Raw genomic sequence first — 17132 nt, 5'->3', positions numbered from 1 at the left:
CTAAATTGCCCACTGCATGAAAGGCCAATGACTCGTCTGCAAGTGTAGTTTGCTGGCAGGCAGTGCTAGTATTGGCTTGTAGTGTTGGCAGCGGTCGCACTTTTGTACAAACTCTTTAGCATCTTGGTGCATGGTAGGCCAGTAGTAGCTTGCGTTAAGAGCATTCTGCATTAAGGATAGACCTCTGGAGTGATTTCCACAAACGCCTTCGTGGATTGAGCTTAGAACCTTTAAGTCATCAGGAGGTGCTAGGCAGCGAAGATATAGTCCTGTGTAGGATCTTCAGATGAGAATGCCATTCCATATGTAATAGCGTGCTGTCTTTATTTGGAGCTTTCTAGATTCCAACTTTTTCGTGGGGAGTATGTCGTTGACCAGGTAGTCTATAATAAAACTTTGCTAGTTGAGAGTTATACTGACTTGTGACACTTTAGCTGCCAGCTTTGCCTCTAAGCTTGGCTTGTCTAGATACTTCACTAGAATCGAGGATTTGAGTTGGTGGTCGAGGGTGGAGCCTAGGACAACTAGCGTATTTGCGTAGGTGTTGTTTGTCGCGGAACTTGAGTGAGAGTGTAAGTCTGAAATGCCTCAAGTTGCTTGCGTATTTTTTCTAGGTGTTGCGTAATTCTTGGATGTTTTGTCGTGCACTCCTCAGTAGTCTGGCTAGTGATTAGCTGGGAATCGAAATTAATTGTAAGCTTCTTCACCTCCAAGTCTTTTGCTATTCGGAGGCCTGCTAGTAGGGCCTCGTACTATACTTCGTTGTTGGATGCTTTAAAGCCTAGAGTGATCACCTGCTCGAGCATTGAATCATCTAGGGTGACAAGGACCACGCCTGCTTCCAATCCTTTGTAGTTGGATGCACCGTCGACATGCAAATGCCAAAAGTCTCCGTTAGGGGAAGTAGGCGCGGCTAAGGTGTGCTCGGCTACTTTTGGGGCGTTGTTGGGCCACTCTGTTATGTCGCTTAGGCTAGGCGTGAATTCTGCTATGAAGTTTGCCAAGGCTTGGGCTTTTATTGCCGTGTAGGGTCGAAAAACTAAACTGTATTGGCCAAGTTCCAACGTCCATTTCATCACTTGTTGAGAAACGTCCTAACCATGTAAGATTGATCGTAGAGGATATTGAGTCATGACGAAGACTGTGTGAGTTTGAAGGTATGGTCTGAGCTTCCGAGCCGCAACAACTAGTGCCAAAATTAATTTTTTGATTTTTGGATATCTTGTTTTCGCATCGAGAAGAACTTTAGATGTGTAAAATACCGGCAGTTAGGCCTTCAGCTCTTCTCGTATAAGGGCGGAGCTCACTGCTACTTCTGAGATTACCAAGTAGATGTATAAGTCCTCCGTTGCTTCCGGCTTGGATAGTAAGGGAGGTGATGTAAGATACTTCTTCAGGTCATGGACAACTTTTTCTCATTCTTCATCTTATTTATCTCGTTGTGCCCTCTTGATGGCCTTGAAAAAGGGCTTGCATCGATTAGTGGACCGCGAGAGAAAGTGGTTAAGGACGGTTGCTCGTCTAGTCAAGCTTTAGATCTCCTTCCAAGTAGTGGGAGATTTCATCTCTAGGATCGCTCGGATTTGCTTGGGATGTGCTTCGATTCCTCGTTGGGTTACTAGGTACCCTAAGAATCTGCTTGAAGATACTCGAATGTGCATTTGGTGGGGTTGAGGTTCATCTTGTACTTTCTAAGGATGTTGAAAGTTTCCATCAGGTTACCGATGTGGTTTGACTACTGCTTGCCCTTCACCATGATGTCATCGATATAGACTTCCATTGTTACCCCAATTTGCGTTTTGAACATCATGTTTACTAACCTTTGATAAATGGCTCCCACATTCTTGAGGCCGAGTGGCATAACTTTGTAGCTGTAGGTGCCTCGCTTGATCAGTAACGCAGTTTTCTCCTTGTCGGGCTCGTACATAGCTATTTGGTTGTAGACGGAGTATGCATCCAAGAAGCTGAGCAACTGGTTCCTAGAAGTTGAATCTACTAATAGATCGATCTGGGGAAGGGGATATGAATCTTTTGGGCATGCTTTATTGAGGTCGGTAGAGTTTACGTAAACCCTCTATTTGCCCTTCTCTTTCTTCACAACCAGCACACTCAACATGGGTGCTAAATGTCTTCTCTTTTAGATCACTAGTTTGGCAGCGGGGTTGACGTGCAGCTTGTGGCAAGCTATCTAGGGATCGATATATGGCATGTCGGAAGGTGACCATGCAAAAATGTCTCGGTTTCCCTAAGAAAAACCATGAGTTTTTCCTTCTCGGCTGGGCTTAGATGTGAGCCGATTCTAGCCGTTTTTTCCAGTTGTTAGGCATTAAGAATGATGTCTTCGGCGTCCTCTTCAGGTTTTCATCCTATCTCTTCTACTTGGGCGCCATCTTCTTGATCCACTTGTTGTAATTGCTATTTGGTAGCTTCTTCGTCCATTTGGACCTCGATAGCCTTTACGGGGGTAAAGGTTATCTTCTTTGATTCCTTCAATACTTGCACAGTGCATCGTCAAGATGTAGCCTGGTCAGACTTGATCTCTTCGACTCCTCATCCTTGGATGTGAAATTGGATCTTTTGATACTTGACGACATCTAGCTTGATCAATGAAGGTCTTCCAAGAATATCATTGTGGGGAAATAGGTCGCTTACGATCATGAACGTTTGCTTTGAGACAACTGGTGGTGTTTTCACGTCAAGTATGATGTGGCCGATGGCAGTCGAGGTGTGCCTGTTGAATCCGTACCTCTGCTCGATGTATGATTATGTTTTCCAAGCCCATCTTTTGAATGACTAAGAGTTGAAGTAGGTTGAATGCACTTCCATTGTCGACCATCATTATGTCGACTATGGCATGGGCCAGTTAGACCGATACTACTAGTGCGTCGTCATGTGGAAAATCGACACTTTCTAAATCCTGCTTGATGAAGCCAATGATGGGTCCGGGTTGAGTGTCGACTGCTTGGAGTTGTGAAACTAGTAGAGCCTGCTAGATCTTTCTCTTTTTAGAGTTGTTGGTGGCCCCTAAGTGCTCAAATTCAGTGAAAATTCCATTAATTCGAATCGTCTTGGTTGGTTGCTTTTCGTCGTTATATGCGTTCCTTCTAGCTTGCGTAGCTGGCTTGTCCAAGTATTTGTCGACCTTGCCTTTTTTCACAAACTTCTCTAGGTAGTTCTTCTAAGTGTAGCAGTCGTCGGTTGTGTGACCGGAACCTCGGTGAAATGCGCAATATTTGGTGTGATCTACCTTGGAAGTATCACCCTTTGATTGTTTTGGTAGCTTGAACCACGGCTCGTTCTTGATGTCGCGAAGGATTTGGTGGATCAGAATTGAGAATTTATAGTAGTTCTTGATCGTCAAACCTTATTTGGTCGTGGGTCGGTCCCTACGTTTGGCCTCCTGCCAGTTTTTGTTGGACTGCTTCCCATCCTCATTCTTTTGAGCCACTGCCGACTTTCTTTGAGGCTACTCGGGCGCCTTGTCTGCTCGTCGAACCTCGTCCAAAGTGCATGTTTCTTTACCCAAGAAAAATAGTCTGCTAGAGTTAGTTATTCTTTCATAATCAGCTCTCCAAATAGTGGATGGTTTGCTAGGAGTCCTTTTTGGAAGGCTGCACTTGCTATCGAGTGATAGAAGCATATTTATGCTACTCAGTTATGTTGTTTCCTTGCATTTAGTTACTTAATTACTATCTATTTTAGTCTTTTAAGCTATTTTCGTATGTTCTTAGGTCCTAATGGCAAAAGGAGCAAGAAAGTGCATTTTGAGGCTATTTGGAGTAGTTTTGGGCATGGATTGGATAGCTTAACTATGGAGCAATGTGGATGGACGAAATTGAATTCAAGAGGTGCTAGGAAAGGCTAAAAATCTGGAGAAAGAAGTCCAAATGCAAAGAAGATATGGAAAGAGCAAGAAATAAGGAACCTTATCCAAATTTCCTTATCTTATCCACACCTTATCCAACCTTATCTTATCTTATCCTATCCTAATCTTTTCCTACCTTAACTCCAACTTCAAAGAGGACTCATTTTCACATTAAATCACCTAAATATCAAGTTCTAGAAGCCCTATTTTCGTGCATTAAGTTTATGCTACATGTAACCCTTCTAGAAGTTCTAGAATCTGCCATAAGGACCATTCCTCGTCGTCCTTGGAATCTGATTGAAAGTATCCTTGTTCTTTGGTGATTTAGAGTCCTAATTCCTCTCATTTTCAGCCCAAATTCATGCCTCCCCTTCACCCTATAAATACTTGATGCCACAACATTCAAAAACCACCACCCTCTACCACAAATTCACACCACACCATCCACCACACCTCAAGAGCCTAAATTCACACAAATCCCCATTGTTGGCAGCAAGGAAGGAAGGAGAAGCCACCTGGAGTGTTTCTAGGTGTATTCTATCTTTGTTTTTAATGTTTAAGTTTAGTTATCTTTGTTTTGCGAACATATGGAACTAACTTCTTTTTAGTTAGAGGTGAATTTGAAGCCATGATTATATGTTTTATATGAATTGATTACATCCATTTATTGTTTCTTAAGGCATGAATGTGATTTGCTTATCTAAGTTATTAAAACTTGTTTATGTATGTGGGTTGGGGGTCGACACTTAATTTGCATGCATGAATTTGATGCTAGAGTATAAGGGGGTTTCACGTAAGAGTTATTCACTTATATTCACAAGTAGTGGAGGTTGCTAGTCACAATCGCGTTAAGTAAATCCTTGGTATAAGTCTCATGCGTTTCATAGTGATGAATGCCTTGTCAATGCTTATGATTTTCATAGAACTTAATGACTTTTGTCATGTATCTCTATCATGCGTTTCATATAGGGAACTTGAGAAAGATAATTTGGTTTAGATGCGTATTCCATCTAATTCAATGAAATAAGGAAATTCTGATGGTTAGTTGTGCGATGCAACTAACTTGGGGTGTTGTCATTCATAGTCTAAAGGAATAATAATTGGGAATTGGTTCATATGCATATATCATGTGTGGAGAAGGACCCTCTAACTAGCCTTTCACCTATTTAATTTACCCAAATTCGTTTTTACAAAGTGTTTTCTACAAAGTTTTTGTTTTAAGTTTTAAATTCGTCAAAAACAACCCCCTTTCATTTAGTCTTGTTATTTGAGTCAAAATCTGTTTTCTTTGAGTCTTTTGAGTCAAGTTAAGGTTTATTTTCGTCCAAAACACTTGTTAGGTCTAAAATTGAGTCTTTTTGAGTGTTTGTTGCTGTTTTGAGTGTTTTAAGTTAGTTTAGAGTCTATAGAGTATGGTTTAGTGTTTTTGAGTCTTAATTGTGTTGATTAGCATCCCTTTAATCCCCGGCCTAAAACGATCCCCACTTTCATATACTACAATCATAGGGTTTTAATTTGAGTGTTAGAATATTTCACATCATCGAGTCGTCACATCCAACGATCTTTGCCTTCTCTGCTTTGAACCTTTTCACGTAGTCATGGAGTAACTCCTTGAGGTTCTTCTTCATGTTGAACAAGTGGTTGGACTTTTTCTTGATCAAGTGGTAGGATGAGTATTCTTTGGTGAAAACCAAGGAAAGATCATCAAAACTTTGGATGGATCATGGTGGAAAGGTGTGAAACCAATCTTGGGCCTTGCCTTGTAAAGTGGTGGCGAATATTTTGCACATAAGGGCATTGCTGTTCTCATAAAGGACCATCATGCTTCAGTAGTGCTTCAAGTGCCTCTCCAGATCTCCATCTCATTTGAAAAATGTGAATTATGGCATACTAAACTTGCGTGGAAGCTCTGCCTGCTCAATCTCGTCCGTGAAAGGTAACTTGCTTATGTTGGTCATGTTCTGTCGTAGTGCTGAATTGGCCACTTCGTAGCGTTGGAAATCATGCAATCGCTAGTTTAAAAGCTTTTTTACCTTTTTTTGAATTTGCCTTTGTTAGGGGTAGCAGAGCTCTCAGCTGCCCCCGGTCATGACCTGCTGGTCTAGGCTGAGCTTCTATGCTCTCAGCTCATCTATGCCGCAGCAGCAGTGCATGTGGTCCATTCCTCGTAGGCAATTGAATTCTTCACAGGCTACCGGTTAAACTTGATTAGGATTGAGTGACTGCTTCTCTCCGTTTGTCTTGTTGCTTACTCCGATGTGATGTGAATGATGCTTCTTACGGGCTTAGCTGTGAATGAATGCTTCGCCTGGACGGTTGCTCATGTTGGCTATTGGAGTGTGGCCTCCACTGTGAATGTAAACTCGTCCGCGGGCCTAGTCGAGAATGCACGTTCTTCCGCACGCTAATACGAGAGTATATGCTATCTCGAGGGCCCAATCGGGAATGTACACTGCCCAAACACTTGGTTCATGGCTGGTCGAGTAGCTGCTTGCTAGGATGTTGCTGGAGAGGTTCTTCATCTGCCCTTATCCTACTTCGAGACACCTCATTTGGGGCATGTTGGTTCTCAGTGCGCTGCAAGAGTTGATTCACCAAGGTCGTTTATTGTGCAAGGGCGCTCGTCAACTCTATGACTTGTCGGGACAAGTGTTGTTCACCATTTGGATTGGAAAAGCTTGGAAGGAATGCGTTTCCTTGAGCAATGGAAGGGTGGTAGACTCCTGGTGCGAGATTTGGGTTAGAAATGTCAAATCCGCTATGAAGTATCGTGAAAATGCCCCTGGCTCAATCATAGGTCCTGAAATTTGAAGTTGAGATAGTTGAACTAATCTTGGGCTGCTTAGGAAAGCACAAGAGCAGGCTGGGCCACGGGAGTAGGCTGCTTGGCGTATGACGCACGCGAGTGTGAGGCTTAGGCTCGGGTTAGGTTTGGGCGGTACGGGCTGGCTCGGCTAGGGCTTGAGCCCTTGAAGGTTGAAGTGGCTTGGCTCGGGTTGTGGTTGTGGCGCCATGGACCTTGTCGTAGGGGGCCACCGTGATGGTTGCCATGGTGGTGCCTCATGGGGGTGCCGCTCCACTTACTGCTATGTTGAGCCTTGTAGATCGCCGCGGTCTTAATCCTTGAACGTTGGAATTTTTGTTCGTCGAGGTTTCCGAATCTCTTGCCATTATACTTTTATTTTATGTTTTATCAAAGGATTTTTAGAAATAAAAATTCCTAGAATAAGAACGTATGAAAAATCTACAAATAGGCAAAGAAACAAGAAACCTTAGATGCGAGAGTCTTCTTTGAGCGTGTGACTTAACTCTCAATGAAAGCACTAATTTGTGGATACAAATTTCTTCCTCCTCGTTCTTGGACAAAATTGCACCTACAAAACAAATAACACCTTAGGTTAAGGCCAAAAGCCTCACGCGCTCACGATGAATTGGGAGGGGGCTTTAGCAAGAGAATTGGAATTGAGTTTTGGAAAGAATGAGGGGGTTTATATTGGGGTGTGGGAAGGACTGGCCACTTGGATGATTTTGTGGGTTAGGTTATTGATTTGTGGTTAATTAGCTAATTAATGTATTAATTAATTAATTAATTAGCTAATTAATATAATAAAAGAAGAATGATTTGGGGTTACCTTGTGGAGAAGATATGATGAGGATGAATGAAATAGGTTATAAATAAATACCTATTTTAGGCACTTTTGACTTGATTGAGAGACGATTGTCCATTGCTCGCGCGTAGGGATTCCGGTGTTCCCTGAGAGTAATTTTGTCCTTTTAACCCAAAAATCCACGTGTCGCCTCTTGATTATTTTTGGCTCCACACCTATTATGTGGATTTGCCGAACTTCTCCTCTTCTTAATGTAAATATATCGATGTACTAAGAAAAAAAATATTTTTTTAATTTTTTTTATAAATTTTTTATTAATTAAATCTGACGCCACCGTGACATCAAGAGATTGAGAAGGGTTGGAGCTACTCTTATAAAGAAAAACTCTCTCTTCAGTTTTGAAAACTAATAATATTTTACCCAAAATTGCTCTGTTGCATCTCCTTCTTCCTCTTCATTCTTCATAGCTGACTTGCGGCAAAATTAAGGACGACTTGGGTACTGGATTTGGATCTTATCATTAATTGACTTGTTTATTGTTCTAACAACGAATAGATTAGGCTTTATTAATCTCGGGATTGAGAATTTGACCGATGCCCTCGTTTTTGTTAAATAACATATTTTTTATTTATTTTTATTTTATCAAATTAGTTAAATAATATATCTCTAGATTTAGAATTTGACTGATACCCACGTTTTGGTTAAATACTATATATTTCGATCACTTTATTTATCTCTCAAGATTTGGGACGGCTAAATAATATATTTTTCGACGTTGGTCACGATTCACTTTATTTATCATATAAAATATTTGTTTTTTGTATGAAAGTAAAGGTGACAAAGGAACAAAGTCGTTCACCTAAAAAAGGGGAGAAGCAAAAGTCATATATGATATATCAGCACACTCCTACTACTGTACTTAAGAATTTGACGTGAAAGTTTTCTGCATCAAACCAGTTCTTTAATATCACCACGCAATCAAGTTCTTCCAAAACAACAGTTTTTATCTCAATATTTTTGCAGCCCTGAGAACATGAACATTCACCATAATTCATGACCCAACTTCATGTTTTTCGAATTTTAGATTTTACATAAATTGTGTATGCATTATATCCATAATTGATGAATTATGTGAATTGATAATGACATGAATTGCATCAAATATATGTTCATGCATTGAATTATATGTTGAATATGCATTGAATTAATCTGGAATTGAATTAAAAATTACAAAAAAAAAAAAAAAAAATTAGGGTTTCGTTGGAAACCCAGCATGTGACAGTTGGAGGCCGTGTCGCCGAGCCCGCTTCCTCGAGCCGAGAAACCTAACCATGGAGCCACGACTCCAGGCCCAAACCCAAAACTTGACTCCTAGACGACGTCGCACCTATTGAACCATCGTGTAGCATGGCTTGCAGCCATGCCAAGCCATCATGGCTAACTTCCCAACGACCTGAAGTCATCGCCAACGAGTCCTTGACTGAAATTTGATGGTTTTTTTTTGAAATTTCGATGAATATTTCTAGAGTTTCTACAATGTTTAGAATTTTTCCATCTACGTTCAATTTTATGGGTTGTTGTCGAACCCATGACCTTCGCCGTGATTTTTTGTGCCACGACACGACATCATGCAACGATGGCGCTAGTCTCCTTCTTCGACGAGTTCACCCAGCTTGCATTGGGGTGTCTGGTTTGAAACCCAAACCTATTTGGGCTTGGCCTGTTCTCGTTGAACACCAGCCCTTTGGGCTTTGGAGCTCATCTCGACCCAACACCAGCCTTATTAGCCACGGTGTTCCCACCTGTAATACCCTGTATTTAAAAAAAATGATTATATGTATATGTGTTTGTGTGTATGTGCAAATGTATGATTTTATTGGGTTTCTTTTTATACGCTATGTGTATACTTTTGATATGTAAACTAGTCTTAACGTAAGTTCATTTCGCTACAAAATTATTTCAAAAACTAGTTAGTATTATTTCATGTTCATACGTAATTAGAGATATTTTTAGTTTGAATTGGAGAAGGGGATTATGATGAGTTTGGCTTGATTTTTTTTCTCACAAAGGCAAGGTGTCATTTTGACAATCATTAGAGAGTAAAGAGTAGGGGTATTATTCATCACTCTAAAATAAGAGGTGGAAGTCTACATAAGAATGAGTTGGCAAGTTTGTAATCATTAGGAGTTAATGATTCTCTATAAAAGCAGAGGGAGGAGAGAAACAGGAGGTACAACACCACACCATTAACAACACACAGGAAAATGAAGAAAAACCTTCTCTCCTTCGTAGACCACTCTTCTCATTTTTCCATTTACTTTACATTATAAGGCTTTAAACAATTTTTCATTGTATTTGTAAATCTTCCATATATAGTGAAATAGAAATACAAACACCATCTCAGTAGATGCAGCCGATTTGGTGAACCACTTAAACTCAGAGTGTGATTATTTATTAACTAGTTTTATTCTACTATCTGCTTCTTTACGCTCCTAGCAAGATCTATGAAAACACACCATCGATCAATAAAAAAAAAAATATAGTTACTTGTGCAAGTCATTTACCGTGTGAACTACAAATGAAAGGAAGACAACATTTTGAAGGAAAGGAACCCAAAATGGGGTTATGCATCAATATCACCTAGAGAAAGATGGAGTAAAATGGTAAAGTAATATTTCTCAATTTGATTGTTGTGTGTTATCAATACTATATTATTGATAATATAATACAATTTTGGCTACTAACAATTTGATTAGTGTTGCAGATGTTTTAGAGCATGTGATTATTGATATCCATGTTACATGGCATATACATAAGCATGCAAAGCAAGAAAGAGAGTTGAGTTGTGTTGTGTCATGTGCTCACTTGTGTAAAGTGTTTGAGTTGTGAAGATATTCAAGGGCTAGAGAATGCATTGAATATAAAATAATAGAATCTTGTATATGTCAAGCGTATGGGGACGGGTTTGAATATGTAATTAGGCGTCAGGGGGAAGTGCCTACATAAATAAAGTGGAAATTGAAAATTTAATTCTGAAAATTGGGTTTAATGGATGGACGGGAGTTAACTCATACTCTAAGGTATTCGGAGCCAAGTGGTATAAGCATGGTATGGGACGTGCATGCTTGGATGCCTTAGGTATGTGTTAGTGGTATTAGAAGAGAGTGAGTACATTCATCCATCTCATTTGCTCTATTTCATGCATTTGAAAGAATTGTTACAATTTAATTATTATTTTGTTGGTACTTTTTGTTGTGAATTAATTTGTGCACTATAGTTATTCTGTTGTGCATTCGATAAATTTTATGTAAGATTTTGTTATATGATGTATGGTGTAATTGTTGTAATTTTATTTTATTTTCCACCATATGTTGGTTATAGAATTTATTTCTATAGCTAAGATATGGCTCAAACCCTAACTCGTGAATAGTCTTTATTTGTGGGTCGGAATGTGACACCACCACACTTGACAACACCCCGACTCGGAATGTCCACTAGGACCCCGAATCGAGCTATGCTGGCCGACACCTGGAAGTGACGAAGCCATAAAGTGTGATAGTGTATAAATGAATAAATTAAAACCTAAAGGTGCTTAAGTACACAAGTGCTCGATGAGCGGGTCTGGATCCATTTCACGCGTGATACAGAGCATAGGTATAGTACAGTAAGGTAAGATAATGATTATACCATCATAAGAAGACATTTGTACTAAAAAGTGCCACGAATCCCTGTCGATACGGAACTCTGCTGCTAGAACCTGGAGGGGTACAAAAATAGAAAATGTGAGTGAGCGAAACTAAACTTTTCAAATCAATTTCAATTACCAAAGATAGTAACCCCTCGCCGTAACACCTGTATAATTTCCCACAAAATAACAGGCATGACTATAACTCAAAACCATAACCAAAATAACAGTCTTACAGTTATGCTGTGTCAAATATCTCAACAAGAATAAGTAACCCAGGTGAAATAAATCAATATGAAATGGTATGTTAGCTGAATCCACCTATTGTGGCCTGTATGGCTAAACCAATAGTTCATCAACATGCTAACCAATAGCTCATGAACATGCTAGCCGAAGTCACTTCACGTGACCTGTACGGCTGAATCAATAGCTCATTAACATGCTAGCCAATAGCTCAATAACATGCTAGCCAATAGCTCAATAAGTATACCTGCACACGAGTCGGAACCACCTGAAGTGGTTTGTACGATAGGACTGGGTGTAAATAAATACGCTCAAGTGCTACGATCACGTGAAGACTATGCGAATAATCGCGGGTCACCTACGAGTCGGAACCACCTATTGTGGTTTGTACGACAAGACTGTGCACTTACCTTGGATCCAAGGTGAGCGTAAGGTGCGGGAGGTGAACATCACGTGAAGGATTGTGCCCTGGCCACGGGCGGGAGCACTAACATCGGGGTGCAGGTTTATGAGCTCTAACTGCATTTAATATAACATGTACGACTCATGGGAAACCTATACGACAAGGTTGGAATTGCTTATTATTGCAACCTGTATGACAATTTCGGAGTTGCCTAAAACATAAATGTAGTCATGCCATAACTCCATCATTTCAACTAATACAACTAATACCATAAACTCACCTGAACTTACCTGTGTGTCTTGCATTCACCTTTGCACTTCAAAGCATTCACAATAATTATGTGCAGATAATATACATATGGATATGCCATGATGCAATCTAATACTTAACCATAACATAGTGTTTCCAAATATATATATATATATACAACATGGCGTGAAATGCATAATCTATAACGCCCGACTTCCAAACTATTTATTTTCGTGAATAATTGTCGGTGATAAGCCCAACTAGACACTAGTTTAATTAACTATCATTACTTACGTTTCCTTACTTTAATTTCTTGATTCTTCACACATTGATTTATGACCAACATTTAACCACCAAATCATAAAGTTAAATCTCACATTTTCCACCAATGTCCCTCACATTGCTCAATTTCCCAAACATGGCTATTGTCTCAATTATTATATGGCTGCATCTAATGTCTCGTTAGGCTGCCTACTTTCCCTAAACAGGGATCAAGTCATTCGTAGTTCGTATTAGTCCTCCAAAGCATTCACAGAAATTATATGAAATATTCAATTTATAAACGTTTGTGGAGATGTCAATCTTATATATATATATATATATATATATATATATATATATACACGATAGAAGGGAAAAGACCTACTCACCTTAGGTCCGCGCTACAACTCCTAAGCACAAATATCGAGACGTCACGAACGATCCTCACCTAGAACAAATATTTAGTCACGTCTCAGAACTCTTATCCATAGAACCCATAGTTTACATAAAACACATCCCAAGGACGTTCTAGAATGATTTGAGATCCATTCACCAAAAGTCAACCTTCGGTCAAAGATCAACAGTAGAGTTCACAACCCTACGTAACTCAATCTGAAAGATCCGCATCTCGGATTTCCGATCTGAAAATTCTAAAGATCCACATTAAACTTCTAGAATATAATACTAAAGTTTCATTACGATTCAACGGTTGGATCTCCGCCAATTGCCAATTCAAGTGGCAGTCAATGTTTTATTTTACGAACTTACAAATCCAATTTGGAAAGATCCGTTTGTCAGATTTCTAATTCGTAAGTTTCTAATATCCTCAAATATTACATACCATAATGTATTAAAGTTTGGTGACGATCCAAAGGTCGGATCGTCAATTCATGCAAGGACCTCGTGGTGGCCAACTAGGTGATCAACTACGAATTTTCATTAAAATATTAAAATTTCACTAAGCGGATGACAAATATGGAATCGTGTTGTCAAAATTAGCCTAAGATGGTCATGTGGGGTCTCGGCCCACGCGCCGCCACGGTTTGCCAGAAAATTTCACTATTTCTAAAAATTCTCAAATTTTACAGAAATGGAGATCTCAATGAGAGGAACAACTTTTATACCTGCCTTGAAGTCCAAAAATGGACGAAAAACAGCCAATTTTGCCCATGAAACCGGCTGGTGCCTAAACTGTCCCAGCATTGATTCGTCGTCTATGGTGATCCGACGGGGTCAAGGTTGGTTGAGATTTTCTCTTGGGATGATGGGCTACAAAGCCTAAGTGGTGGCATCGGCCATCGCTTTGCCGATTCACCGGAAAATTGAAAAAGGTGATCGGAGCACTTCAAGAACCGTCGATTTTCATGGCCTCAAACTGTCTCATACAGTGGTTAATCAAGATGGTTCTTAGTTGGGTTTTGTAGAAGGGAATGAGAACTTCAAGATGGTGGTGGTGGCGTCGAAAAACTCCACCGGAGTTGGCCGGAATCGACCTTGGAAAACGGGATGTCGCGGTGGGTGGTGCATGGGAAAGCTGAGAGCTTTCTTCCTTCTAATTTTTTTTTTATTGGTCCCCCTTGACCTTGTAGCTAATTGGTCCCCTTTAATGTGCCTAAAATCTGACTGGGCTTCACCCCACACGGTGGGGATTTAATTTAATTAAAACTAAACCTTGAATAACTAATTTCAAACGTCCGTAACTATATTGTTATAGTCTGGACTCGCAAACGACTTTCGCCTATGCATTCGTACCAACGAGTACTACGAGGATACACTAAAAGAATAAGTCCCACATCTCTCAAACCGATGGTCAACGAAAGTCAAAGTCCTTGCCTCTAGGGCATTTTTGTAAATTCATGCTTTTTAAATTAATAAAAATGTAAAATTGGGGACGGGTTGTCACAATCTACCCCCCTTAAGAAAATTTCGTCCCCAAAATTTAAAATGATTTGGGACACAAAACTCAAAGTTAAGCAAACATAAAATATATGCACTAATGTCCCATTGAAAAATATATATGTAAAAACATAAGGTTTAGAGTAGTGGTACCATTACTAAAAACTGAAAATAATATTTTCAACTACGCAATCGAAAGTTGCGAACTCCGGAACTAAGTACATAATATCCTTGGGTTGAGCCCAAGTAATAAATAGGTAAAATACAACAAACACATAAGTATGTACTCACATGAAAAGACCTACATATTTACTTGCTTAACTAGTCCAGCGAATAAGTCCTTGATATTACGGTTTGCAAACTACGATATCGACAACTCTTTGTTGTCATGCTAAGTAAGTAACAAATTCCTGAGGGTGCAAGATTACCATCAAGCCCCCCATTGGGAAAATACACATAAATCATCCGATCCACGTCTTGATCATACTCATGCACTATCCTCACGGGTAACACTAACAAATATCATAATTTTCTATATCATAATCTCGATCATCCAGATACATATTCACAATACTCATTTGTCAAATAGGTTCCGTTGCAATTGGATGTAATTATTCATCTTTCATGCCTCCAAGCTAATACTTGTATAAATAAAACAATGTAGTAAGAAAAATATTTACACGACACAAATCAAAGACCAAAAAGAAAATGGACCTCACCAAACATTCGTCGTGTCACGAATTCCACTAATGAGTCTGAACCATAGCTAACTAGTAAATGTTGCCGAAATGAGCGGTTTTGCCCACTTGCTTAGTGAACCTACCAATTTGACCATTGACATTTAAATCTGCAGCCTGTAACACCGATAACTTATCATCATCTCAACAACTAGTGAGAAGTTCTTGAGGATACCAAAATATCATTTTGTTCCTCCTGTGCGAGTATGCCTAAATTGTCTGACTCATAACTCAATCACGATACTGCATTATCCCAAGGTGCACCAATTCGGCTGCAAAAAGTGTTTTGGCGTTCACGTTCCCACAACTCAAAGTTGTTTAGAATTCTTTTTGGTTAGTTTGGTAAACTCGCAATAAGATTATATTTCAATGGTTCCTGCTAGCATCGATATGAGAGTGGCGCAAGCACCCGCCAAGTTGATCTATCATGAGTTCTTCACTAACCGAGTGAGAAATCATGTCGAGAAGGTTAAACGAACACTCAAGAATTTGATGGTCAAAACAAGTTCATGAAATCTAGAGTACACAATATCTGGATTAAATGTACAATTTCAATGTCTAAGTGGTCCTCCTGGATGGTTTGTCCCTATCCGAAATGATATGGGAAACAAACTGGTGACTCTAAATCAACCCAATTACCTTTAATATCAAGAGGTGAAGTTGAGGGTACAAACAGAGCTAATGCAGACTAGTATAAAAAAGTCGAACAATTTCAAAAGTGATGAATTATGATAAAAAAAAAACTAAACAATTCCGATGTTGTCCTAAGCCAAAAATAAAGAGATAAAATTTAAGAATAATCTAACATGATTTCTTGATGAACGAAAAGTAACATCACAAAATATTAAACTACCAGGGACCAAAAGTAATTTCCCAACATGTTCTTCCGCCGAGTGTTACCACTTTAGCACCACATTGCCACATGAGACATTTCTAGAGTCTTAACAAAAGTAGACTTTGGAAAAATTCTATTAGGTGATATTCTAACAATACTACCAAGAAATCAAAACTAGCTGGGATTTCCAATCTGAAAAAGATCAATACTAACAATGGAAGAATGATGATGGAATTGGTTGGTAAAATCTCTGGTGATACTCGGTTATCAATACATTAACTTAGGACATCAACTTGCCTTAAATCTACACATTTCTTCCACAAGGAATAACTTTGTTTTAATTCTAAGGACAAACGCCAAAATGATTTTCTTAAAAGTCGTTAAGACCATAAAACTGCCCAAAATTGAAGAAAAGCTATCATACTTTTCCGTATTCAACGAGGTGGCAAGATTTGAACATTAGACACAAAAACCAAGAATGCTCACATCATGCGTGTGATGAGCACAATACTGCCCAACTTAAGCTTTGATATCAAACTGACACACCGCGACCCAGAATGTCTTCTAAGACCCCGAATCGAGCTGTGCTGGCCAACACTTGGAAGGTGACGAAGCCATAAAGTGTGATAGTGTATAAAATGTGAATAAATTAAAACCTAAAAGTGTATAAGTACACGAGTGCGTGATGAGCGGGTCTAGACCCATTTTACGCATGATATAGAGCATAGGTATAGTATAGTAAGGTAGGATAATGATTATACCATCATAAGAAGACATCTGTACTGAAAAGTGCCACGAATCCTTGTCGATACGGAACTCTGCTGCTAGAACCTGGAGGGGTGCAAAAATAGAAAATGTGAGTGAGCGAAACAAAAATTTTCAAATCAATTTCAATTACCAAAGGCAGTAACCTCTCGCCGTAACACCTGTGTAATTTCCCAGAAAATAACAGGAATGACTATAACTCAAAACCATAACCAAAATAACAGTCTCACAGTTATGCCGTGTCAAAATATCTTAACAAGAATAAGTAACCCAGGTGAAATAAATCAATATGAAATGGTATGTCAGCCGGATCTACCTATTGTGGCTTGTACGACTGAACCAATAGTTCATCAACATGCTAGCCGATAGCTCATCAACATGCTAGCTGGAGTCACCTCACATGACATGTACGGCTGAATCAATAGCTCATCAACATGCTAGTCAATAGGTCAATAACATGCTAGCCAATAGCTCATCAACATGCTAGCTGAAGTCACATCACGTGACTTGTACGGTTGAATCAATAGCTCATCAACATGCTAGCTAATAACTCATCAACATGCTAGCCAATAGCTCAATAACATG

The 17132-nt window shown here is 39.4% G+C and overlaps 1 protein-coding gene across 1 annotated transcript; it reads right to left on the bottom strand.

Annotated features, from left to right (window-relative positions):
• Positions 1-1927, bottom strand: LOC125478720. The gene is made up of 2 exons (XM_048587191.1): positions 1821-1927; positions 1-280 (listed from the first exon to the last, which is right to left on the bottom strand). Exons 1-2 carry the CDS (start codon positions 1925-1927, stop codon positions 1-3), a joined length of 387 nt encoding a protein of 128 aa, XP_048443148.1.
• Positions 1928-17132: the final 15205 nt, after the last annotated feature.

The sequence above is a fragment of a genome, unplaced genomic scaffold (assembly GCF_019419815.1).
Source record: "Pyrus x bretschneideri cultivar Hongxiangsu unplaced genomic scaffold, Pyrus_bretschneideri_v1 Contig26, whole genome shotgun sequence".
In the NCBI taxonomy this organism is placed as follows: domain Eukaryota; kingdom Viridiplantae; phylum Streptophyta; class Magnoliopsida; order Rosales; family Rosaceae; genus Pyrus; species Pyrus x bretschneideri.
This window is presented reverse-complemented; position numbering and strand designations above follow the sequence as displayed.